This window comes from Henckelia pumila, chromosome 3, assembly GCF_033568475.1.
Source record: "Henckelia pumila isolate YLH828 chromosome 3, ASM3356847v2, whole genome shotgun sequence".
In the NCBI taxonomy this organism is placed as follows: domain Eukaryota; kingdom Viridiplantae; phylum Streptophyta; class Magnoliopsida; order Lamiales; family Gesneriaceae; genus Henckelia; species Henckelia pumila.
In genome coordinates this window covers 46,919,216-46,943,802 of record NC_133122.1, presented here as the reverse complement: position 1 = coordinate 46,943,802, position 24,587 = coordinate 46,919,216, and the positions used below count along the sequence as shown (strand labels likewise).

The following is a 24,587-nucleotide window of genomic DNA, read 5'->3' as shown; positions in this document are numbered from 1 at the left end:
AGAAGTATTTTTCAAATTTTGTAAAGGAAAAAAAAAATCAAAAGTGCTTTGTAAAAACAATTACAAATACTACCTAATTAATAATTATCTTATCAAGTTGTTTTGCTTATATATTTTTAGTTTGTTGACATAAAATTAATTTTAATCTTTGTTTCTACAAAATGAAATTTTATTCTTGCAAACTTGAGCATTTTTTTCAATTTTATACGGATACAAATTTGTATAACTATTAAATTGGAAGTATATATATGGAACATATCATGAGAAAAAAGAATAACTCTTGAATTTTTTTTAACAATAAGTAGACACAATAATAAATTGTTGCAAAACTTAGGGTGTATTGGTTCTATACTACTCCATAAAAGTTTAGTGGTATTCAAGATGAACATTTGTAGAGTTTTTAAAAAGTCATGTGATATTCAAACTTTTTTTAAAAACTCTACAAAATTCATAGTGCTCTAGAAAAAGCTTACAAATTTCAATAAAATAATGAAAAACAAAATTTCGAGATTATGTGAAAATCTTTAAAACTCTGTGAGATTCTATAAAAGTCTGTAAAAATCTATGAACTCCACAAAAGTTTATCATTTTAAAAAAGGCAGTAAATTTCTGCACCCTTACATGCTCAATTAGTAAAGCCCAAAATTTTGACAAGTTGGCGAACTGATTATTAAAGAGCAACACTCCTGTGAGCAGGGGCGGAGCCAGAAGTAGATACTAGGGGGGGCAATTAGGGTTGTAAACGAACCAAGCCGGCTCGCGAAATTTTCGATCTGGCTCGAAAAAATATTCGATTCGGATTCGAATTTTTCAAACTCGAGCCGAACTCGAACATGTTCGAACTATTAGTCGAGTCGAACTCGAGTCGAAAATATATTGTCCGAAAGCTCGCGAGCCTTTATTTAATATATATATATATATATATATATATATATATATATATATATTTATATTATATTATATAAAATATAATAAATTTATCGAAGGTTCGCAAGCTGGCTCGTTATTTTCGAATCGAACTCGAACTCTCTATCGAATCAAACTCGAGCCGAAATTTAAAAAAATTTCGAGCTTCAAACCGAACTTCGAATATCTCAATTCGAACTCGAGCTCGAACTCGAATACTGAAATTTTATTATAGTTCGGCTCGGTTCGACTCGTTTACAGCCCCAGAGCCAATATCAAACTCGAAAAAGATCAAATATTTATTATATATAACAATAAAATTTTAAATATATTATATTAATATCAAATATTACATCAACATTCATCGTAAAAAAAATATAAATATATCATTATTTCTCGAATCTATTAGAATTTAAATATTCTCTTTGCAAATCATGAATATCGTCTATAACTACAAGTGAACTATATCAATCGAAAATTTGATTCTCAATATACACCAGCAAACAATCATTAATAATTTCACCTTTCATTATATTATGAAGCATAATTATGACTATATTTATAATATAATTACATATTTAAAAAATAAAAAAAATCAATATATTTCAAAATACTAAGAATTCTCTCGAGTACATGTTAGAAATAAATGAAAAAAAAAGTTATTTTAAAAAACCCGTAATAAAACATTAATGACAATGAAATTTTTTTTAAAAAAATGTCTCACAAAAATTTAATATCTTTCAAGAAAGTAAAAAAATAAAATAAAAGAACACCTTTTATTTTGTAGCTTTTAAACAAGATGGAGAGAAGAGATGAAAAAATTAAATACCAAATATTGCATGAAAAAATTGAGATCGACATTACATATATTATGTTTCTCAGTTTTATAAAATTAATTCAAATAAATAAAAAATATATTACTATTTTGAGATTATAAATAATTATGTAAATTTTTTTGATGAAATAATAACAAAATCACAACACACATATATTTATATATATACATATATATAATAAACCTAAAAAAAAAACTTGGCCCCTCCATTCAATAACGTGCCTCCGCCCCTGCCTGTGAGAAGGTCTCATCCGTGAGACGAGTCAACCCTACCCATATTTATAATAATAAGTAATTTTTTTTTTGCATAAATGTAATACTTTTTAATTGATAACCCATTTAAGAAACTCGTTTCAGAAAAATGACACTTGAGACCGTATCATAGAAGTTTTTGTCATTATTAAATGGTTTTGCCGCTTAAGCATGTATAAGTTTAACATCGATCAAAAAATGTTTACTTAGTTGCTCAAAAAGAAAAATGTTTACTTAGTAGTGGCAAAAAAAAAATTGAAAAAAGAAAAAAAGAAAAAAAAATTGAATATTACTCCATATTTTAATTTTTATTTTATTTTACTAGTTTATCACATTATTGACAGCTTAAATGTACAACAAGATTTTATTTATTGCAATTACTTAATTTTTTTAAAAATGTCCTATTTGACTTTTTTTTAATCATAAGCTGTGATGGCCATATCATTTCAATTTAATAATTATATATGGTCCATATAATTTCAATAATTATAGAAGTTTGTAACCGTATGAAATTCACCAAAAAAAAACCTGAGTATGTAATAAAATTTAATGTTGTAAAATTAAATTTTTAAGCCACTTAACAATGCAATTAACTGAGTTTTTGTGTCGAGTAAATTAATGCCTTAGAGCTTAACCAAACTAAAAACATTTAGCATTCCTTTTAGTTGTTCATCACTCTTAAAAAAACATATCAGCTATCGTATCTAAAAGTTTTAAAGACACCTATATCTATATTATTTATGTTATTATAGAATAATGGTAGAAGTACAACAAATATCGTGTACAACAATATTTATAATAATTATATCGCGATATTTTATTATTATATCGCGAAAATATTGTATTCAATGTACCACGAGATTTTGATAAATAAAATTTTTATATTGAATTTTTTATGTTGTAATTTGTATAAATTTCGTTGTACATGCAGCATTTCTCATTATTATATATTAAAATACAAGTTCCTTAACGGTGATATCTTAATAAAATAATTGTATCCTCCTATATATACATAAAATGCATTAATAAGTTAACGAGTTTACTATGATTAACATATTCTTATCCACTTTTAAATTTTTTTTAATTATTAAGAGGGTGTTTGGCAGAGTTTAAAAGCTCTTTCAAACAACTTATAAGTTGTTTTAGAGCTTTTAAGCTCTGAAAATGTGTTTGGTAAAATTTTTAAAAAACAGCTTATAAGCTGTCAAAATAAGCTGTTTGACAGCTTATAAGATGTTTTTAAAAAAGTAAGGGGAAGGTACTTTTTTAAAAAAGATTTTATTTTAATATTATATCTCTCTAAAATATCCTTAAAGATTTTAATAAATCTCCATCTTATCCTCCACTCATTAAATATTCAATATTATTTTTAAAAAATTACAAATCACATAAATTTTTCTAAAAGTAAAATATTAAAACATTTTATTTTTTAATATAGGTTTATTCTAAAATTATTTTTGTATATATATAACTCGAAACATTATTTTCATAGAATTATATATTTTTTTGGTAATTTTGACAATAAAAAGATCTTATAATACCAAACATATCAACATCTTTAAGTTGTTTAAAATAAATTTACCTAAAGACTTTAACAGCTTATTTTTAAAATAAGTTCTAACAGCTTATAAGCTCATAAAACAGCTTTTAAGCTCTAATAGCTTATAAGCTCTTTTTAATAAGTTTAGTCAAACACCCTCTAAATAATATTTCTTATTTATCCAAATTTTTGAATATTTAAAACATCATGTCATTTTTAAATTAACACAAAAATTAAGTATCACAAAATATTATATATACTAGTGTATATTGAAATTTTAAAAAAATAGAGAAATGACAATTTTGGTAAAACAAAAGATGGTGTCGTGAAATTCTTTATATATAGAGAAGATAAAGATATATATATATATACACACAAATATTTAACCTTTTGAATATTTTATTTATTCTTCTTATATATAATCCTAAAAAATTGAGATAGAAAAAATTAATTTTAATTTTTTTTTAAATACGGACGCAGCATCGCGCTAATGAGGTTGATCTACATGAAATGAAATAAGAAGAAAGGATAAAAATGATTAGGAACAAGAATCGAAATTGCCATTTGCCCGAGTATACATATCGCCTATGCACACATCAAAGATTTCTTACAAGTTCATCGTATAAATGCGCGCACACATTTCAACAAAGAAAACCCACTTAACGGATTCGGGAATCGGCACAGTCTTCTCATCTGGGTTTCATTCTATACCGTGAAAGATTCAGGGTCAACTGCAATTAGGCGGTGTCTAGGGTTGCAAATTGTATTAGCATAAAATCCGGTGGGACAGAGCTTAAATTGCTTGTTCTTGGTGGTGGAGATTAACCTTTTAATCAAATGGATTCTTACAAGAGATGGGTTAGGAGGAATAGAGATTATGTGCATTCCTTGGAGTCATTAGCTAATGTAAGCCTGCTGAACTTTGTTCGTTTTGTTTTACTGCTCAACTTATCCTCTTGTCCATTAACCACCCCAGTATCTTTGTTTGTGTTGGTATAATTGTTTTTTTGTGGAATATGTGTCAAATCATTTGAAGTTTGTGGGTGGCGGCAACCTCGCTGGATGCCCCTTATGAGCATATGATGATTGGTTAATGCATAAATTGTTTTTCTGAAGATTTTTATACGGGGAGCATTTATTTTTATTTTTATTTTTATTTTTTGGAAATATACAGGGAGCATTTATACTTCTGCGGTCACTGTGAAAATCTTGATGTTTCTGAAGTTAATAAAGAAAACTTGTTGGTTGCGATCTAATGATTATGGAATTATTTAAACGATCAGATGAATTTCTCGGTGGATAATGGATATATGAGTAGGTGCCTGCCTGGCCGCAAATACATTCTGGTTTAAGCTGTACTATGACAATTTGAAGCAAAATCAGTCGCTAGTTAAGTTTGGCTTATAGGCTTATAGCTATGACCTTTAGGAGAAGATGTGGCAAACTTCCGCAAGATACCTGTTGAGCTCAATTCTTTTGAACTTTTGATCATGCATAGATTTTTTTATCTGTTTTGCATCTCAGGATTGAAGTCTCTTTTCATGGCTTTTTCAGTTTTTTTCTTTTTGCAGTATATTTTTCAATTAATAAATGTATTGAGTATTCAGATCAGGGCTTTTGATTTGATTTCATCTATACAATTTATTTTCTTATCTGGAATGAATTCTACCACTTTCTTTCTATTTTTTATTCATATCTTTTGTGTTAATTGGAAATGTTCTCTTTAGCTGATCCGTTGAAGATTTTTTAAATTCACTCTCTTGGGCTTTTTGTGTGGTATTTCAGGGTTTAACCTGGCTTCTTCCTGAGCGATTTTCGGATTCAGAGATTGGACCAGAAGCAGGTTTTGTAGAATTTTGGTAACAGTAGCTTCTTGCTGCTACTCAATGATTGTTTTGTATGCATTTAATCTATTATTTTTCCTATCTTTGAAAATTGGTTTCAAGTTTTCAACTTTTCATAATCTATTAATAACGCCTCTTTCAGTTTCAGGATATCCTATAGCCTCAATTTTTTAAATTCAGTATATATACTTCATTACAAATTTACAATAGATTGTTTTCAAAAAATATTTGGGCAAGCAATGTGCTTCTGTAAATATTTGATGGGACGATCCCCATGTTCCCTGGTTCGTTTTGCTGTGTGGCATGCCTATTGAATCGATTTGCACATCAATACTGCTATCATTCAGCTTATTTGCAATTCTCCTTCCTATATGCCATTTGACTTTATTCCCATACCTCAGTCATAAAAAATACGTAACTTTTATGGATAGTCTATTTGCAGCAGATGACAATTGAGTTCTCGATTTCATAATTGGTCGGTTTTGGTTGCTATGTTTTCTACTTTACATTTACATGGTTGTGCACTCTAGTAGTGTGAGGGTAACTTTGGCCATTGGTTTAATCTCAATCAGTAACAGTGATATAATCATAATATTTTTTTTTAAAAAAAACACTCTCACCTCATTGCCTACAACTATTTTTCTAAAATTTTAGCTTATGTTTAGATTAGGTGTTGATGTTTTCTGTCACATATTTTGTAATTTTTCATGCAGTGACATCAATTCTGGGTATGATTACTGCTCTGAACGAACATATAATTGATAGCACCCCAGTGCGGACTCGTACGGGGTGTGGAGAGCCTTCATCTTTCCCATTTTCATTATGCATAACTTTGCTGAAGGACTTGGAAACTCTTGTTGAAGTTGTGGCACAACAATTATATGGCGAAGAAAAGAAATGGAATTTCATTGCTATAACCGAAGCTACCAAGTAAGTGCCTCATATTTATTGTTCTTACTTCTACATAGCATTTATGACCATTGATAGACTGTTCTTGATTAATCAATCAATTACAGGGTATTGCTTAGATTGGCTATGTTGCAAAAGAGCGGATATAAAATGCTTTTGCATGGTGGGGAGAATACAAATGATGGTAGGGATACTGATGATGTTGATGCCCCCGGAAATGAGTTTGCATCCAATCCTGGCCAGCACGGGGTTTCTGGTGTTCTAAGCAATAATCATGGACAGGGTCCATATAATCTTGAAGGGAGGGCTTTGTTTGCATTAAATAGATTCGGCGAAAATGCTCGCACGGTTACTGGCCCCTCATGGTTGCACAGGGTCCAGCACCAACAGGCGATTATGGAGCCTCTTAGTAATTCTTTTCCCTAAACCCCTTGTAGTTGTTGGTGAGCTGCAGGCTTACATTTTTGCTACTTTAAAGCTAACTTGTGTTTTTATTTTATCCCAGCGACAGTGTCACAGACGCCAACTCTCTACACGTTCTTGTCCGAGAAGGGTACTCCTGGGGGTTTGTTTTTGATGGGAGAAGTATTGTTTGTCTTAAGACCTCTCATTTATGTACTGTTGATAAGAAAGTACGGGGCACGGTCATGGCTCCCTTGGCTTGCTTCATTGGTAGTGGACCTCATCGGAAATGGCAGTAGTTCATTGGTCTCAGTTTTGTGGCACAATTGCAATGGTTTTCATCTTTCCACCCTCGAAAAACATGAGGTTAGATTTACGAAAAGTTTTCCGTGTTTTTTTTTTCCTTTTCCTTTTCAATCTAAATGGAAGAGTGGAGAAGAGTGTGCGACTTCCACCACACTAGTGCGATTCTTTGGTTAATAAATTTATGGAAAATTGTATTTTTGTCCCAGGCTTTAGCATTCAGGAATCATATCTAACAGTCCCTTTCTAATTTGTACTGGTTTCACATTTCTTGCCAATATGTTATGATTTCACATTGATGCTATGGAGCGCCGTGTAAGTTACATGGCTCCCCAAATTGATTGACTAATTGTTTGGAATTGAGTCTTCTGTTTATAAACTAGCAGAATTTATATCAAATTGAATGAAATATGATGTGATTCTCCAATGCTGCGAATGCTCCCGAGTGGCTAGAGATGGTATGTAGTGCACCTCTGTAACAAAAAGGGCTAAATTTACTCTCTGAAAATGGGTGCAGTTGAAAAGACGGAAGCTGCTATGGGCGCTTTATCTCATGAGAGATCCTGTTTTCACAAAATATACCAGGTAACACCGCGATCCATGGAATATTTCTTCGTATTTTCCTTTTCCCTCGTATTCACCTCCAAAAATTACATTAATGCTCTTTAAATCCTTCAGCCAAAGACTAGCTGGCACTCAAAAGCTACTAGAACCGGTTCCCCTCATTGGCCTTCTTACAGGTATGCTCGGTGATTACACAGTTACTGCTAGTCCGATAGATAATAAACTCGAAAAAAAAGAAAAAAAGCTTTAACTATTTGCCTAACACGCAGAGAAACTTATTGAACTTCTCGTCGGAGCCCAGACACGATACACTTACATGTCTGGATCATGAGATCAAGTTTTCCCCGGAGTTCTCATTTCGATGGTTGTAAGTTTTCCAGGAGTTCTGTCCACGAATAGTTTCTCATACGTCTGCGTATGGATCTCTCTGGTTATCGAAATTCGTTACGTATAGTGTATTCGAGCAATGTCTGAACTCGTAGCGCTGTATCAAATTGTTGGTTTCTTGGGGATTTTGTCATTCTTCTGTTACTACAGCGGAGATTGGAATACAAGAAATCTGAAAGGAAGATAAGAGGGGCTTCGTGCTATTTGACTAATATGAAATTATATTTAATAAAAGCTTTGCTTCAACCTTTTTGTCTTTCTGATTCAAACGTCGAGTGTAAATATTTTCCATGGCCAACTGACTACATCAAGGATTTGTTGTGTTACTCTCGGGACTAATTACGGGAAATGAGTAAATGCGAGAAAGATGAGGGAAATCAAAATTTTCAAATCCTACATCGAAGTAGGTTTCATATTGTTGGAGAAATGGTATTTCCAACACATAATTAATAGGAAAATTGCGTTTTTGGGCCTATATATTTGTTTTTTGTGCGATACCAGTTATGTTTTAATTTTAGTTCGCAATCTTTGTTGTTTTTTTTTTTTGTACGGTTTGTCTTTTTTTGACGTGACGTTGACATGTGTAGTGTCACATATTTTTGACAAAAAAATATTAAAATTGCAAAAAAAATCGGATTTACATTACTAAAATTGAAATATAAACGATCAAAATGACAAACGGAAAAAATTACTAAATCAAAATTACAATTTTCTCTAATTAATATCATCTTTTATTATTACGAGTATCGAAATTACAATTTTCTCTAATTAATATCATCTTTTATTATTACGAGTATCGAATTTACATGCATTGTGTATTTATATAATCCGTTTTAGAGTACACGTGTTGCATGTCGTATCAGTTTGGTGTGATTTCACTTTTTTTTTATGGTGAGACCGTTGAATGATTATTTTCTTTTGTGACTTATCAGAACTTCTTGTTTTACTTTGGTTTTATGATATTTTCATTTTTATATGAGGTAATTCTAAAATTACAAAAACCTCTAAATAATGGAGCCATATAGTGGGTAAAACTTTTAAATAATCATTATAATTCCAAAACGAAATATACATAGATAGCAGCCTCGCAAATTGAAAAATAATTGACAAAACAAACATATAAAGTCCCACAGACAAAAAAAAAAAAAAAAGGAAAAAAAAAAAAGATAGAGAAGAAATTTTGATACATCATAAGCGAAGAATTTACAAGCTGCGGACAGTTGCCATGGAAATCTAAGTCCAATCCGCAGTAGGGGGTATTCAATTAGGAACATAGGGCTCAAACAAAGTCACACATGGATTGGAGTCGTACTGCAGTACTTGTGCAGCTCGTTCGAACTCTTCTCGTAGGACTCTAATACTGTACTTGTCCACAACTCTACCAAGATCATGGGATACCTCGAACGGATCCTCGATGCATATCAGGTGGCGGTCATTACCAACCCTTCTGGTCCAGTCTTTAGCTCTCTTGCTGCAAGGGAAAAACACAAATCTTGATCAGTTCCTAAGCTTCAAGCCAAGTTTATGCAACCTCGTTTTTTCCTCTCTCAAATGACACACACGGCATGCAAAGTTTCACCCCATGACATTAAGAGTCTCTGTCCAGATCCGATACCCTCTATTTATCACAAAATGAACTGACACGTAACTTGGTGAGACAAATGCATTAAGATTTTGACTAGCTATGAATTCTGTTGGTAAATGACCTCTTTTAACTAAATGGAGTATGTGTAGGTCTAGAAAGTTTCTCACCTCAGAGTGCATCCCGTGCGAATTGATATAACATCATTTGCATAATCATGGCAATACGCCCAATAAAAGAAAAAGGCCCACACCAACTGAGCAATACTTTCTCCATTCTGGGCCCCGAAATTGGAAAGCTTTTCCACTTTATCAAAGTAAGCATATTCAACATTGTTTACAGTAGCAAAATAAGTAACATCCATTGCCTGTCAAATTGGGACAGCTCGTGAGAGTTGAGAAAAAAATTCATATTATGTGCAAGCAATCATCAACAAATATTGCAGACCGAAAGTCCGAGAATATCTTCAAGCAAAAAGACATGTAAATGTGTAATTCACATCTATCGACCAGAATGGGACCATTCTGTCAAATTCATATGAGAGAAAGGAACATGCATATATGTAGCTGCACAAGTATAAGTGACAAAATGATTATCTAGAAATTTCCAGATTGCTCCTGCATAGATTTGTGCTAAATATATATTATAGTTTCCCTTAACAATAAATCAATCATCATGAAAAACCAAATTACACAGATAATCATATACAAATGGATAACAGAAATTCAAAGGCATGAATAGAAACAAAACATTTCTGAAGGTACAGAGGGTAACAACAGCAGTCAAAAATTCAATTTCAAGTATAATCACACACCTGCAAGCAAGGGAGAATGGCAGGCCTTCGCTGTTGTAAGAAATGAATGCACATCAACACGTACCTGGCAATACACACACAAAGGAATTAATCAAACAGTATAGGGAGGCATAGGCAGAAAATGAAGGATATCGTGGTAGTCAAAGATGACTTACGCATAGCTCGACAGCGTTCCTTGGTATGTTTCATTGACTGCACGAGATTTAGCCCAATGTTTCACAATGAAAGCCAGCTGTCGGAGTCTACCATCTATGTGAGCATAATCTCGAAGCAGCTTTGTATTAACAACTGCCAGAACGTTGTTCACACAAATGTCACATGAAATTCCAGTGTCTGGATCCAGCAGCTTAACTATAGGGACTCTAGCACGGGTAAGTGCCTGGATATAACATACAATGGCAAAACTAAGACACTTATACAAGGATGAGACCTCCATTTATGAGAAAATGCCATCCATAACAACAAAATCAAAGAAAAATTGAAGGGGGAGATTGCTCACCTGTACGTTCTGAAAATTGTCAGACTTCAAAATATCAGCCAATTTTAACAAGATCTCACATTTGTCAGCATTCTCATCTTCCGTTGCAAGGCAAATATCAAGATCGCTTTTTGAAAATCCAAAAGAGTTGGCACATGATCCATAAAGATATAATCGAGCCCCGGGCCATTCCTTGCTAACAAGGCTCTCCAATACTGTCAACAATTGCTTTTGTTTGACCTTTTCTTCCTCAGCTGGGATTAAAGATTCATAAAGAGATATGAATGGCACACTAAGCCTGTGTATATCACTTCGACATACAGTCAGCCTTTTCTGATTTCTCATTCTCTGACCCATTATCCACTGTCCTCTCTTGTCAGATCTATAATCCTGATCGTAGAGAAAGAAAAGATGAGTTGGCAAGAAAGGGAAGTTTGAGCATTGAGGATAGTTCCTCATGTACAAAGAAATGTGTTTTCTCGTGTTCAGTGATTTACGCTAGAAATAACACTCAAAGAAAAGAAAGGCAACCATTGATATCCATGAATACTCAAAATGTAAGCACAAGCATATAAACATCACCTTGTCACGGATAAAAGTTGTTTTATCACTCTTCTCATCAGACTCATCCCCGAGTCCCAGAGAATTTACAAGCTGATCCTCCAAATCATCCAGCTCACTCCCCCTCTGATCCTTACTCGTGTTAATCCACCCACCGTTCCTCGATTCTTCATGATCATTAGCATCACCTTCATGAACCCCCATCAGTGACTTCTCAATATCAGAAACTGAAACAGAGTTAAAATTTCTCACGGCCGGCAGTCCAGGGGAATCAAGTTGATTGATACATTTATCAGCCCCACTAAAACCACCCAAACTGCCCTTACCCTTAACCCCATTATGGTCAAAAGTCCTCCTATTTCCATACTCACCGTTTCTCTGGTCCTGCATCGTACTCGAAAATCCTTGCGGCTGTGGCGCCATTGCCCGATAGTTTCCATTATAACTTTGCTTCCCCCTGTTATTGCCATCAATTCTTCTTTCGTTCTCGAAAGCCCTCCATCCATTAGAATTCCCACGTGCCATTCCATTGACTTCAACTGAATTTCCAATAAAATCACTCGATCTTCTATCCATCCCAAAACCCTCCATGAGAGATGAGTTTCCAAGCTGTCCCCTTTGCCCAAAGCTTTCATTCATAACATCCCCTCCTAAACTGGCACCATCGCGTAGGATATGATGATTTATCGACCCAAAAATTAAATTTTGCTCTGGCGGATACGCAGGGGTAGGTTTCGAATTGCCAACAGTAAACCCCAATTTTCTCATATCCTCACCGTGCGATAAACGATTCAACCTCACAGCGTGCTGATCCGCAGAGTGATTGTGCCTCCGAGGCGGAGACATAAAATCAGGGTTTAAAACAGTGTTTGCGTTAGGGTTTTGTGGGAAGAAATTATGTGGTGCAAAAGGTGGCGGCGGTGGTGGATTGTTACCCCATGGACGATAGTGGAAATCGCCACCCTTGAATTGGTACGGCCGTTGTATCGTAGAACCCACCGACGCGACAGCCGGGTCAAGCGAGAAGACTTGAGAAGACTGCGGAAGCACGTGAGTTTGCGGGTGAGAATTTGATGGGTTGCGGAGGAGTTGGAGGAGAAACTCGCCGCCATTCACGGGCTGAGCCGCCGGCGGCGCATCGCCTCCGCTCATGATGGTGAAAGAGTTGTCTGGGTTTAGGATACAATCGTCGTGGATTTAAATTATAATTTAATGTCTTCTTTTACGACTGTGCTATTGTTGCGTTGGCAGTAAACATGCTATTTATTTATAGTTTTTGCAAAATAAAATCCTAATTACTATTGAATTCGGATTCTCAAAAAATATTAAATCCTTTACTTTAAAATAAAATCCCAATTGAGTAGGTTTCTAAAATAAAATTGAGCCGTCATACAGTTTTATGTGGGTTTTTGTGATAAAATTAAACATCTAGTCAAATATATTGTTGGTTGTTTTATATTTGAATCGAGATATTATCACTGAAAATTTATTTATTTATTTATTTATTTTGTGTTTGGTATGATACAAATTGTTTTTAAATGATTATTGCTTTATAAAGTGTGAATAACGATGGCATCAATCGAATTTTAGAATAATTAAAATTAAGAACTGATTTTTTTTTATTATTATTAGGAACAAAGTCACCGTTTAATATAATGTAAATTAAAAATAAATAAAAAAAATAGTTAATAAATTATTTGATTTGATGGATATATTATAATTTATTTGATTTGATTGATGTAAAATTAATAATTAATAAACGAATAAATAATATAACAAAAATAACGCAAAATTGATTGAGATAAGTAATACATAAATTAACAATACATCAAATCAAACAATGTTAATTGTATTATTTTAATTTTTTAATGTATTATCCAATCTCATAAACCAAACAATACTCAAATGGTTGGATATCACATTTTTGTTGTATTTATAGTATTTTCTTGATATTTATTCCAAGCAGATACACTCTTATAACTCATCTCACCCATCATTCACATACAAGCATTATTTTTCTTGGATGCATGCAAAAAAATATCATTAAATTTTAATATAAAACTTTACTCTAAATTTTCGCATCAAGCGCAAGTAGTTGTAATGTTTTTAAAGTGTGTTGACTGATACAAACTCATTGACTTTTCGAATCCCCTGTTCTCAGAATATGGATGTTAATTTCAACCATAAGATAATTGGTTTAAAAAATAAGCGAAATAAGAGTAAACTTGTTGTATTAGTTTGGGATTTATGCAGTTTACATTAAAATATTGCGGTCGCAGATTTTTACATTAAAAAAAATATATAACACTGTTATGAAACGATATCATGAGACATATAAACTTGATTCATATAAAAAATTATTTTTTTTAATATAAAAAAATAATAATTTTACATGATGAACGAAGACAGAAACGTCCAAAGCTTAGAAGTTAAAACACATGGTGTGGGTGGCAGGTAAACTTATTTGAGGGAAATATAAAATGATCAAAATTCAAACCAACTAATATAATATATATTATGGAATAGAAAAATGAAAGAATTATAAAAATGAAATGAGAAATCAAACACAAACAAACTCTTTGATAAAATTAACAATGGCGTTAGCCCGGCGCGTGTCGATCATATCAATGCAATGGAATCCGACGTCGTCGAAACGCGCCTCCACCATGACACCTTGCTCCACCATCATCTGCACCAATTTCTGCTGCCGATCGATCAAAGGATCGCCGCCGAACCCTACAACAAGGCACCTCCCCACAGATTTCAGCTTATCCTTCACTTGAACATCCACGAACGGATTGCAGAATCGGTGGTCGCGATCCGTCCCCGGCGGCAGCGCTAGCTCCCACAACATGTCGATCATCGGCAGTGGGAAGTACTGATCAGTCGCTAGCTTCAGCTCACTCCTCGTCCGCGCCTTCCCACCGATGAACGGCTGGTTCAGGATGATCCCCACCACGGTCAGCGGCGCCAGATCCAGATCCTGTATCCGCATCGCGGCGTTGAACGCGATGTTGGCGCCGCAGCTCGTGCCGTAGAGGTAGCATCTCGACGAGTCTCCGTAGTCTCGAATCCACTGCTCGCCGTTACTGCTCGTCAGCTGGCTTCTCACCCACTGTAATGCGTCGATCGCGTCGTCGTACTGGGCGGGGAGGCGATGCTCCGGCGCGAGACGGAATTCCACGGCGACGATGATGGCGGGGAGGTCGCTGGAGATCTTGTTGCTCATCTCATGGAGAATCGTGGTGGCGACGCTCATATGGATCCAGCCGCCGCCGTGGAGGAATAAGATGATGGGGAGACGGACGACGGCGTTGTCGTTGGACGGGAGTTTGGCTGGGCGGTAGATTCGCATCCAGGTCTCCTTTTGGGCGTCGAGTGTGACATCTTTGCTCAGCACCGCCGTGCCGGGGATTTTGGGCACTTCTCCGGTGGGCGGGGAGGTGGGTAGCTTCATGTGGCGGGTGAGTGAGCCATCGGGATTGAGGGATACATTTGCATGTTCGTAGGGATCAAATCTGGACATTGTTTATTTTTCCTAAGTTTTGTTGAAGAGAAATGTTATTTTGATTGATGTTGGATTTGATTCATCTTATTGATTGTTTGGGCATCCTTATATTTCGATCTTCGAATGTTGTTACATGATTTCAGGAGTATTAGTTATTTATTTGCACATTCCATTTTGCCAATTGAAACTGTCTTCTTGGTTTAAACATGTGGCAGCTACCCAAAATTTGCCAACGAGTCGTTACAAATCTTTATAGAAATCATTTTGATGTATTTTTTCATGGATATCACTTTATAAACAAATAATTTTGAGTGAGAGACGATACTACACTTCTTGGAAAGATGGGATCTCAACTTTCTAAAAGTGAGGGCAATGATCCAAGATATTATTGCCTACACTTTCGTGCATGGGATTCCTAAATGCCAAAAGCATGTGGGATCACATCATATATTAATCCATTTGAAAACTTGTGCATCTATCATCATTTTTCAAAAGAAGTCAAAAAGAGAATCAAATTTGAGTCAAATTATGTATCATGCCAAAATAAATCATGTGAAAGATTTGCCCGTCGCTCATTTTCTTGAAGCAAATACTACACTAGACATGTATAGTCTTCTTATGAAATTGTACTACTACACAAGAGCTCTACTCTTTCTAAAATCAGGCGTGGAAGCTTCCTTTCATCAGGCCGGAGTCGGTACACCAAACAAGGAAACTGAGTTCACCTACTCTTTTTTTGGGACTTGAAAGGAAACTTGGATGGTGGAGATGGAGAAAACTCAAATGGCAAGTGTGGCGCCTCTGCTCTACCAGATAGCATTTCAACAATCTCCGCGGTGGAGGGGCGTTTATTAGGTGATCTTTGTAGACACAGAAGGGCGATTGTGATGCATAACAAAGCCTGTTCTCTATCCAATGATTGTATGTTTGAATCTACAAGATCCAATAGCCTACCATTGAGGGCAAGCTGCCGAGCCCAAGATATGAGATTTGCTCTTTCGAACTCTGAGATTGGTGAGGCCATTACTTGCAACGGCCTCCGCCCCGAAACTAAAACCAACAACAAAACCCCAAAACTATAAACATCGCACTTGTCTGATACCGGTGCACCACCGCCATACTCAGGAGCGGCATAACAAACAGTTCCCCTCATGCTTGGAGTGCTACTAATACCTCCACTTTTTGGGATTTCACCACTAGTATAATCTTGGCTATTTCTTCTTCTTCCAATCTTGAAATCTCCACTGAAACCATCAAGCCACCGATCAACGCTGCATCTACTAATACCGTTCTTACTCCGTTTTCTATCTTGCACGATTTCTTCATCCCCTTGCCACCACAAGTCCCCTTCATTACTGGATTTGAGCCCTCTTTTCTTCTTTTTCTTGGCTAACTCCTCGCAAAACTCCTCCTTCCACCATTCTCTAGGTTTCCTATTCCTTCTATCCTTCCTCATCGTCTCCCTCTCCAATGATCCCCACCATTCCAACTTCTTCCTCGGCTTCTTATGCTCAACTTGGGCACTATCTTTGAACGAACTCGTGAGCTTGATCTCCTTCGGCTTCTCCTTCCTAATCTCGCTACCTATCCACTCCATTACATAGTCCTTCACCCGACCGGACTCGGATAATCCACTCGTATTATCTTGTTTCCACCACCAATCCCTCCCTGAATCACACTTCCCCCTACCCACAACCCCTTTTCTACTCCCACTATCGACACTCGTTCTTTCAAGAAACCCTTCAGACAAACTACCCAAATGCTCAGATGGCGGCGCCTCGACGGCACTGGCCTCAGTCCCACCGTCTAAAATCGTAACACAGTAACTTTCAGGCGACTGATCCACGTTCACAACCACAGCATCTTCTGTCAAGCTCTCGTTTTCCTCCACAATTGATCCACATTCATCGCCTTTCCCCTCGACTTCTTTTTCCTCCTCTTCCACAAACATATCCAAAATCTCTTCCCCTCTGTTTAGCACCTGGGCCAACCCAAAATCAGATATTTTTGCATTGAAATCAAAATCTAACAATACATTCGACGGCTTTATGTCGCCATGAACAATAGCTGGATCGCAACAGTTATGCAGGTAATCTAGACCCTTTGCAATGGACATCACAATCGCAAATCTCTTACTCCAGAGCATCAGCTCCGCACACTTTCGATCTAACAAAGCATCTTGCAAACTCCCATTTTGCATGTACTCGTAAACGAGAACCAGTCTCCTCCCTCTCCTCTTCCTCCTCCGACCGTAAAAATGCATTTTGAAGCCATTATTAACATCGAACGTCGAAGAAAATCCGAGCACGCAAACAAAATGGGGGCAACACGAAGAATCTATACGCGCAGCAAATGAGAGTTCATTCTGAAACTCACGCTCGCCTTGAATAGAAGCCTCGCTGGTGAGCTTCACAGCGATTTCCTGGCCAGAAGGAAGGACCCCTTTATAAACCGATCCGAACCCACCTTGCCCGAGGCGGTTTTCAGTAGAGAACGAATCAGTGGCGCGGCGGAGGAGGGAGAAGGAGAACCGATGCGGCGGCAACGGTGGCTTCAGATCTGCCGGTGCTGTTCTTTTGCGTGATATTTTGCGGTAAATGATGGCGGAGAGAAGGATAAAGACCAAGGCCACGGCAGCGGCCAGAAGGGGTGGCAAGAGAGATATGAAGCGGCGGTGCGACGGCGGCGGAGGTGGCGGCATTGTAGTAGAAAACAGTAAGCTCAGATCATGGAAAGAGACTGGAGAGTGTGTGTGTGTAATATATTTATCTCTATTCTTCGTCGTCTTCTACAGCTGAGTTCTGCCTCTCTGCTGTGTTTTGTCAACTGGTGAGTCAAATGCTAAAGCCACTGCCTGTGACCGTCACAAACTCCACAGTAAGCAAAAGTCTTTAAATTCTTGATTTAATTCTTACTCTTTATTTTTTTTTTTAAAAACAATTTTGCATGTGGTAAAACACCAAAAAGTCAACTACTACTTGAGCATCTGCATTGGCTCTTCCTTTTTTTAATTTTTTTTTTTTTTTTTTTAGGTTTTGTCTATGATATACCCCATTTGAACCGTGTCGGAATGAAGATCCAACCGTACAATTTTTTTGCATTTGAGATGTTACATGCAAAAAAATTGGGTCGTTGGATGTAGCACATGGACAGTGCTCATGTGCTAAAATAGACAGAACCCTTTTTTTGATCTCAAAATATGAAAATATATTGTGATGTAAAATAAATAAAAAGAACGGATTTGAATGAAAATTAAATCTGAGCTATATATTAAAATTAATTATCAACTCAATATTATGTTTAGGAAAATAATAAAAACAACGATGATGATGTGTTCCAACTTCCAGAGGCATGAAGGGTGAACATCAATCGATTCGTGTTCAAGTATTCATTAAAAAATTAGGGGAATCTGGCTGGTTTATTTTTAATAAAACTTTTGATAAGGTCAATTAATATTAATTAATTACAATAAATTTATTGAAAACGACACCACTGACATTAAAGTATAGAGGAAAAATAAAATTCCTTTTCAAACCCTTTTCTTGCAGAGTTATATGTACGAGAGAAAGATCAAAAAGAGGGAATCATATCAAAAGCTACTGCGTGAAAGGTCATTTTGAATATTGCTAAATGACAAAATAAATGGGATATATATCATATCCGTGATCTATTTTTCCCAATTTCTATTTGATAACTGAGATGGTTGATTCTAGAGAAAGCAAAAATAAGTGAAAATGTAATTAGAATGATTATTATAAATGAATTACTAGATGATAAACGCATAGAAACATTAGAATTGCACGTTTTCCAATTATTTTTCGAATCAAACCCAAGACCCAAAAAAAACATAGATTCAATATTATAACTTTTGTAATATAGTATACAGCTTTTGCTACGCGGTGGCGGAGTGCTTCCCACTAGCCATTCATTTATTTAATCATGCTCATGCATATAAGTTTCTCGAAATGCGTAATTACATCGAAATTAGTTTCGATCACCAAAAATAATGCAAATTTGAAAACAAGTGATTATAATAATTGTCAGTGCTATAATATATATTAGCAATAATGCGGTAACGCATACACATGTGTAATATAATTTTATTAACAAAATTATGTTTCTTGTATTTATAATATAATATTATTTTTAAATGTACATATTTGATTTTAATATGATATATCATTTTTTTGTAATTTGATCATCTTGTGGGTTTTTTGTTATTTAAGATTGAGTATACCAAAAGATCAATTAAAACATTCTTACTTAATATATAATACATACTAGCGCTTGCGTGTGTTTATCAAATTATCATATTAAAAAATAATTTATAATAAAATTTGTATTTTTTTAAAAAAATTAGAAATCAATTAAGTCATGTAGTTAATATATGTCAAAGTTAATTTTTGAAATTTGAAATTAAAATATGTCATACGTGAAGTATGAAATAGTGGGAAATTTGTATAAAAATAAATTGAAATTGTTAAATAATATATCTATTTATTACATAGGGTTATTGTTTAAAGTTCAATTGAAAAAACCAAAAGTTAGTTACTCTAAAATGTTGTTGCTTTATTAATAGTAGAGTAACACTCATGTGAGCCGGGTCAACCCTACCCATATTTATAATATTAAGTAATATTTTTGGCATAAAATGTAATACTTTTTAATGAATAACTCATATAAGAGATTCGTCTAAAAAAAAAGACTTTTGAGACCGTCTCATAGGAGTTTTTGCCTTAATAGTAATATATATATTAATTAAATTTCAATCCGAAACTCCTAATGCTTGATGTCAATGAGCTAAATTTCATACGGTTTGGGGGACTTTTATTTCGTCATACGTATTACTGGTATGGGCCAGCCCAAACTTCTTCAGCAACTAAGCCTGACCAAAAACTGGTACAATATTTGTTATTTGGCCATTTAACCTCCCAATGGAATAGAACCTGGAACCGGGTTTCAGGGAAGATTTCACCCTATATGTATAGTCACTACCTTAATAGTGCATCTAATGGTAAAAATTTATCAATATGTGTGAGGTCCACTGAAAAAATAATAAACCTCATATGTATCGATAAATTTTCACATTTAGATATTTCTTGGGGCAATACCTGCACAGATAGAATCTCATTTACCGGGTTTCACTCATCTGTATTCGTACTAATTCATTTTTAAATTCAATACTCACAATAAGTGAATAAACGAAAAAAAAAATGAGCATAGAACGAGGGGTAGAGGCATATTCTCCTACTATTTTCATTGATATCAATTTTTCATACGTTTCAAGCCAAAAAAAAAAGGATTGAAATTTTTCATCCGTTTCAGGCGAAAAAAAGATTGAACATGTTCATCGATAAGATGAACTTACACATGTTCCTAAAAATTTTCTAGACTATTCAAGGATTATGTGCATAATAATAAGTTCTAACTAGTAGATAACAAAACAATGTCAATAACAAATGCTGAAACTAAAAATTAAAAAATAATTAATCCGCATTTTACGACAGGAAAAAGTACAGCACCTACTACTTTCATCAACTGGACCTTCTGCTTCAGACCCCTCCTTTCCATGCTACTTCTGCTTTGATCCTCATTTCCCAGAGGACTTTTGAGGGCAGACGATGCTATATTTCTATGTGAGGTTATCCTCGTACACTCGCCAACTCAACTTCATATACAAGCCATGAATTTGGAGGTGCATTTTCTCCAGCTCCATGTTTTCTATAACTATACAGCAAGAAGGAAGATTATAGAATCATATGGGTTTGGGATAATTGAATTTTAGGCAAAGATTTTATCGATGTATAGAGTCTATGGTTTGGACGATTCAAAACATACCCCATCGATGGTGGGATGACGAGTCTCTTTTTATCCCCAACACGCATACCTGCAGTTACACATAAATTTAAGTTTATGATCCTAGTTTAGACTTTAGACAGATGAATATGAAGAATTTGAGATGAAAGAATAACAAAAGATAGGGTGATTGAGTTTCAGTTTCAAAAGTAACTACCATCAATCCCCAAGTTTCATCCTCCGTAGGGGCGGAGTCAGAAATAAAGTAGGGGGTGACTAAAATTTTTGAAATATCAATGTATTTATAAAATTTATAAAGTAGGACAAAGCATATACAGGTTCGATACCATTTCATCATATCAATTTTGGAAGATGGAATCTTGATGCTAGAAAAGATTTCTGGAAGTAAAAATCCAGCTGATATGTTCACAAAGACGGTGACCACTGACAAACTGAAGTTATGTTCGACTTCAGTTAGATTGCAAGTATAAGAGAGGAGGCATGAGCTGCTGCATTGACTGTGTGAAGCCATGATTGAAATCAAGTCTTCAAGTGGGAGAATTGTTAGGCAGGTGAGGCCCACATTAAATAAAATATTAAGAAAAAGGAATCCCACATTGGAAGATTATCAAAACTGAATGAGAAGATCTCCTATAAATAGAGCTCCCTTATTTTGGTACTTTCAAGATTCCTTCTTTTTGCTCTTATGTTAGAAAGAAAATGAAGGGTCGATGAGTGAAGAGTTCTCTTTTTTTTTCTCTTATTCTGTTAAGACACCCGAAAATAAAATAAAGAGTTGGGATGCTTACAAGTCAGGATGTTGAATGCTTGCTCGAAATCCCGCCTTTCTTCCAGATGCCTATAGCTATAGTAAAGCCTTGTTTTCTCAGTCCCTTGAGAGTTCAAGTAGCTCCAACAGTTTTCTTAGATAAGCAACTTCGTAAGCAAGTGCCAAAGAGTATTTCTTTCCCAAGTGTGAGATAGAAAGTAGGGCCCTGTAAAGATAGTTTTTCTCTAGCTAGTTAACGTTCCAGCACCAATAGACAGTGCCGGAGAAAGCGATCGTATTCCCCATTGCCTCGAAGGTCTTTAGGTAATTGAGTCGTTGGAAGCATGCCATAAAGTCCTTGACGGGGAAATAACATCAGTTAGAACGCTTGCCTCTTTTCTGTAGTATGTCCATCGAGCGAGAGTATAGTTTGTACACTTAGAGGGCGCTGGTTCGGTTCCTTGGTCTAGCCGGAAAGGAAAGAGATTTTCCAGTAAATAGTTGGGAAGTCAGGTGCTCGTATAGGAGTCTGGTCAGATCCGAAAGTCCTTATTCAACTACGCGTACCCCTACAACCCACACTTGCTTTCCAACATCTCTGATCGCCTTGAAAGTCAGACCTTCCTTTCCGGGTAGTGAGTCACTTCAACCCTTGTTAAAGCTTTTCGTCTTTCTCCTTGTATTGTAGCATTCCCACTTTTATTATCACTTCCGGTACTGGCAGGGGAAGTCAGTCTTTCAAGTTCCTCTTTCTAGTCCCGCTTTCGACAGCAGGATTGGATATGATTGGTGATACTCCTGTGCAGTCTGCGCCGGGCCAGCAAACCATCGCGGATTCGATCGCAGGCGTCTATGCTGTAGCACATGGCTGACTCCGAGTGGCCTACATATACATATGCACTATGTTTGAAAGGAACTGTGGCCTACCCGCCCTGAGAGACCCCCTTCTCAGGGACAACCGGTAACTTAAGACCAGCGGATCGGGGAAGGGAGAATACGAGAGAGAAGACTATCTGGGGGTTGATAGTAATCTCATACCTTTCGGTAGTCTATTTTCGAGGTCATACACAATTACACTGTCCTCCGCTTCGGTCCGACATAAAGTAAAGGGGCCAAGTGAGTTCCCGAACACACAGGTTATCGCTACGCTTAGATTTCTGAAGAACAAGTAGTCCTTTCTTTACTCCCCGAGCTTCGCATCGCTTGCTCTACTTCCCGCCAAATAGGAAGACATGCGCCAATTCGTGTCTACCGATGAAAGACAAGTTCAATCGGCTCGCAAGTTCCCTTTCTCTGAGGAGACGTCCGGGAGCAAAGGCGGATCCTGGAGAATGAATACTTATTTCCAACAGGTGAAAATAGAATGCGACATGACCTTTGCTGCTACTCTTGTTGTGCACCCACATAGATCTACAACTATTCCTATTCCAGATTTTAATCTGACATGAGCCATGAGGCTATGAGAGAAACGAAACCAGCTTCAATTACCATCGAACCCTTATTTAGTTTAGTTGGGCAATCCAAAAGGGAGAGTGTATGGTTCCTCTCAATCTTGGCTTTTTTTTTATAATATTTATATATAAATATTATAAAAAAAGAGTAAAAATGCCAATGATTACACAGCCCACTTCGCTCCGTTCTCTTTCTATGCTGACTGGGAGTCGACGTACTTCCTTCTTGCTTTGACACTACAGTGGGGTCAGAAGAAAGAAGCTCGCTGCCGGATAGAGCTTCAGTTTTGAATCTGCTTTCTAGGGATTCAAAAGGTGAGATGATCTGTCACAGGGAAAACCGAGATGAAAAATCCTAGCCTTAACGCCCTAGCTCAGCTCATTTGAACAAAGATTCAATTACCTCTTAGCGCTTACGGCAGGAGATGAGGCTTAGAATCCAGATCTGATTCCAGTCCATATCTTATATTTCCAAAACCAAACCCGAATGCAACAGTTTCACGTCAAATAGGCTAAACAAGTCCGGTATTCCAGCTTGAATCGAATTCATACTTCATCCCATCCGAGTGTTGGAAAGATCCAAGAGAGAAGCAACTCTTCCAACTATTAAGAGGGTGAACCATCTTAGACTAGCTAATATAGGGGAATCGGTTGTAACACCGGATATTTCGTATTAGTTGAAGCAACTCTGACTAAGGTGGATCTGGATATTCTATTGACCATAAAGCAAAAGCGGAATTCTTACTTCGAAAGTGCTCTTAATCACTTCTTTCTTGGCCTTCTCTCCAATCCAATAGCAAGAGAAGGTAGAGGAAGACAAACCTTATGCCAAAGCTTCATGCTTACTTATTTACTCTTTTCCGAATCATGTCTTACCCTACTTCCTTCATGCCGGCTATAAGAGGTACCTTCCCTGCGAAGTATTGATGTGAACTCCCTCTTAGTGAACTACAAGGAAAGATCATTTGTTTAAAAATGACTTATACGAATGATTTAGGAAATCAAATAAGAAAAAAAGACAGAAGAGAAGGTGCGAAGCGATTCTTTTTAAACCAAAAGGCTAGTTCAGTAACTTCCGGGCGAAGCCAGGTGAAATCTTTCATTGCTTTTTTTCCTAGCTAGAGCTAGTAGGGAGTGAGTATAGTAGAGCTATTGAGTGCCATCCCTGCCCAAACCCAAGAATCTTTCCCTAAAAGCTCGACCTTATATTATAACAACTGTTTTACTTTAGATAAAGCGGTCTTACAATAAGTAAGGACATTTCTTGAAGCGGAAAGGTGAAGACTTTTTCGAGGTTTTTTGCATGCTTCCGAAAAGTTATTTAAATGCGATCTAGAGTGGAGGCCTTGCCTAAGGTAAGCTTTGCTTCTCAATAGCAAGCCCTCGTTACCACAGCGCTAACGGAGACAAACAGCCGAGTGAAAAGGGGATGAACGAAGATTAACTGATTGAGCTACAACCACAACTGCTATAGGCTATTATAGGCCTTAGGCTGGAAACAACGGAGCTGCTAGTAAGATGTTGATTGTTTATCCCCTCCGGGAAAATTTATCCAATACAGAACTACACTCAGGAAAGGCAGTCAAAGCTCTAATGGTCGTGCTACATACCGGGTGACTCTTGTCCTTTGGGTTGCTTGTTTTTGGCTTGATCTCATCAATAGGAAAGGCTACCCCAGTAACGGTT

The 24,587-nt window shown here is 36.0% G+C and overlaps 4 protein-coding genes across 6 annotated transcripts; 1 reads left to right on the top strand and 3 right to left on the bottom strand.

Annotated features, from left to right (window-relative positions):
* Window positions 1-4,063: 4,063 nt before the first annotated feature.
* Window positions 4,064-8,188, top strand: LOC140891143 (peroxisome biogenesis protein 16). 2 transcript variants are annotated; one of them, XM_073299469.1, is made up of 8 exons: window positions 4,064-4,439; window positions 5,319-5,376; window positions 6,091-6,307; window positions 6,394-6,695; window positions 6,792-7,054; window positions 7,509-7,576; window positions 7,670-7,731; window positions 7,825-8,188. In XM_073299469.1, the coding sequence occupies exons 1-8, from the start codon at window positions 4,371-4,373 to the stop codon at window positions 7,884-7,886; spliced, it is 1,101 nt and encodes a 366-aa protein (XP_073155570.1). In that variant the 5' UTR covers window positions 4,064-4,370; the 3' UTR covers window positions 7,887-8,188. The 2 variants fall into 2 exon arrangements, with proteins under 2 accessions (XP_073155570.1, XP_073155571.1); XM_073299470.1 differs by having other exon boundaries at window positions 4,404-4,439; window positions 5,319-5,392.
* Window positions 8,189-8,985: 797 nt separating this feature from the next.
* Window positions 8,986-12,607, bottom strand: LOC140888079 (UTP:RNA uridylyltransferase 1). 2 transcript variants are annotated; one of them, XM_073295755.1, is made up of 7 exons: window positions 11,749-12,607; window positions 11,399-11,604; window positions 10,838-11,206; window positions 10,494-10,717; window positions 10,339-10,402; window positions 9,695-9,891; window positions 8,986-9,413 (listed from the first exon to the last, which is right to left on the bottom strand). In XM_073295755.1, exons 1-7 carry the CDS (start codon window positions 12,527-12,529, stop codon window positions 9,203-9,205), a joined length of 2,052 nt encoding a protein of 683 aa, XP_073151856.1. In that variant the 5' UTR covers window positions 12,530-12,607; the 3' UTR covers window positions 8,986-9,202. The 2 variants fall into 2 exon arrangements, with proteins under 2 accessions (XP_073151856.1, XP_073151855.1); XM_073295754.1 differs by having other exon boundaries at window positions 8,987-9,413; window positions 11,399-12,607.
* A 1,191-nt stretch (window positions 12,608-13,798) lies between these two features.
* On the bottom strand, window positions 13,799-15,022 carry LOC140892332 (probable carboxylesterase 9). Its single transcript, XM_073301183.1, has one exon. It carries the CDS (start codon window positions 14,901-14,903, stop codon window positions 13,938-13,940), a length of 966 nt encoding a protein of 321 aa, XP_073157284.1. The 5' UTR covers window positions 14,904-15,022; the 3' UTR covers window positions 13,799-13,937.
* Window positions 15,023-15,433: 411 nt separating this feature from the next.
* LOC140892255 (receptor-like serine/threonine-protein kinase At2g45590) lies at window positions 15,434-17,644 on the bottom strand. Its single transcript, XM_073301093.1, has one exon. It carries the CDS (start codon window positions 17,584-17,586, stop codon window positions 15,607-15,609), a length of 1,980 nt encoding a protein of 659 aa, XP_073157194.1. The 5' UTR covers window positions 17,587-17,644; the 3' UTR covers window positions 15,434-15,606.
* Between the last annotated feature and the right edge of the window lie 6,943 nt (window positions 17,645-24,587).

Coding starts and splice junctions, on each gene's coding strand:
- LOC140891143 (XM_073299469.1), top strand. CDS start 4,371: ATGGATTCTTACAAGAGATGGGTTAGGAGGAATAGAGATTATGTGCAT. Junction 4,440..5,318: donor CCTTGGAGTCATTAGCTAAT/GTAAGCCTGCTG, acceptor GTGGTATTTCAG/GGTTTAACCTGGCTTCTTCC. Junction 5,377..6,090: donor AGAGATTGGACCAGAAGCAG/GTTTTGTAGAAT, acceptor TTTTTCATGCAG/TGACATCAATTCTGGGTATG.
- LOC140888079 (XM_073295754.1), bottom strand. CDS start 12,529: ATGAGCGGAGGCGATGCGCCGCCGGCGGCTCAGCCCGTGAATGGCGGC. Junction 11,207..11,398: donor CAACTTTTATCCGTGACAAG/GTGATGTTTATA, acceptor CTCTACGATCAG/GATTATAGATCTGACAAGAG. Junction 10,718..10,837: donor ACAATTTTCAGAACGTACAG/GTGAGCAATCTC, acceptor TGTTATATCCAG/GCACTTACCCGTGCTAGAGT.
- LOC140892332 (XM_073301183.1), bottom strand. CDS start 14,903: ATGTCCAGATTTGATCCCTACGAACATGCAAATGTATCCCTCAATCCC.
- LOC140892255 (XM_073301093.1), bottom strand. CDS start 17,586: ATGCCGCCACCTCCGCCGCCGTCGCACCGCCGCTTCATATCTCTCTTG.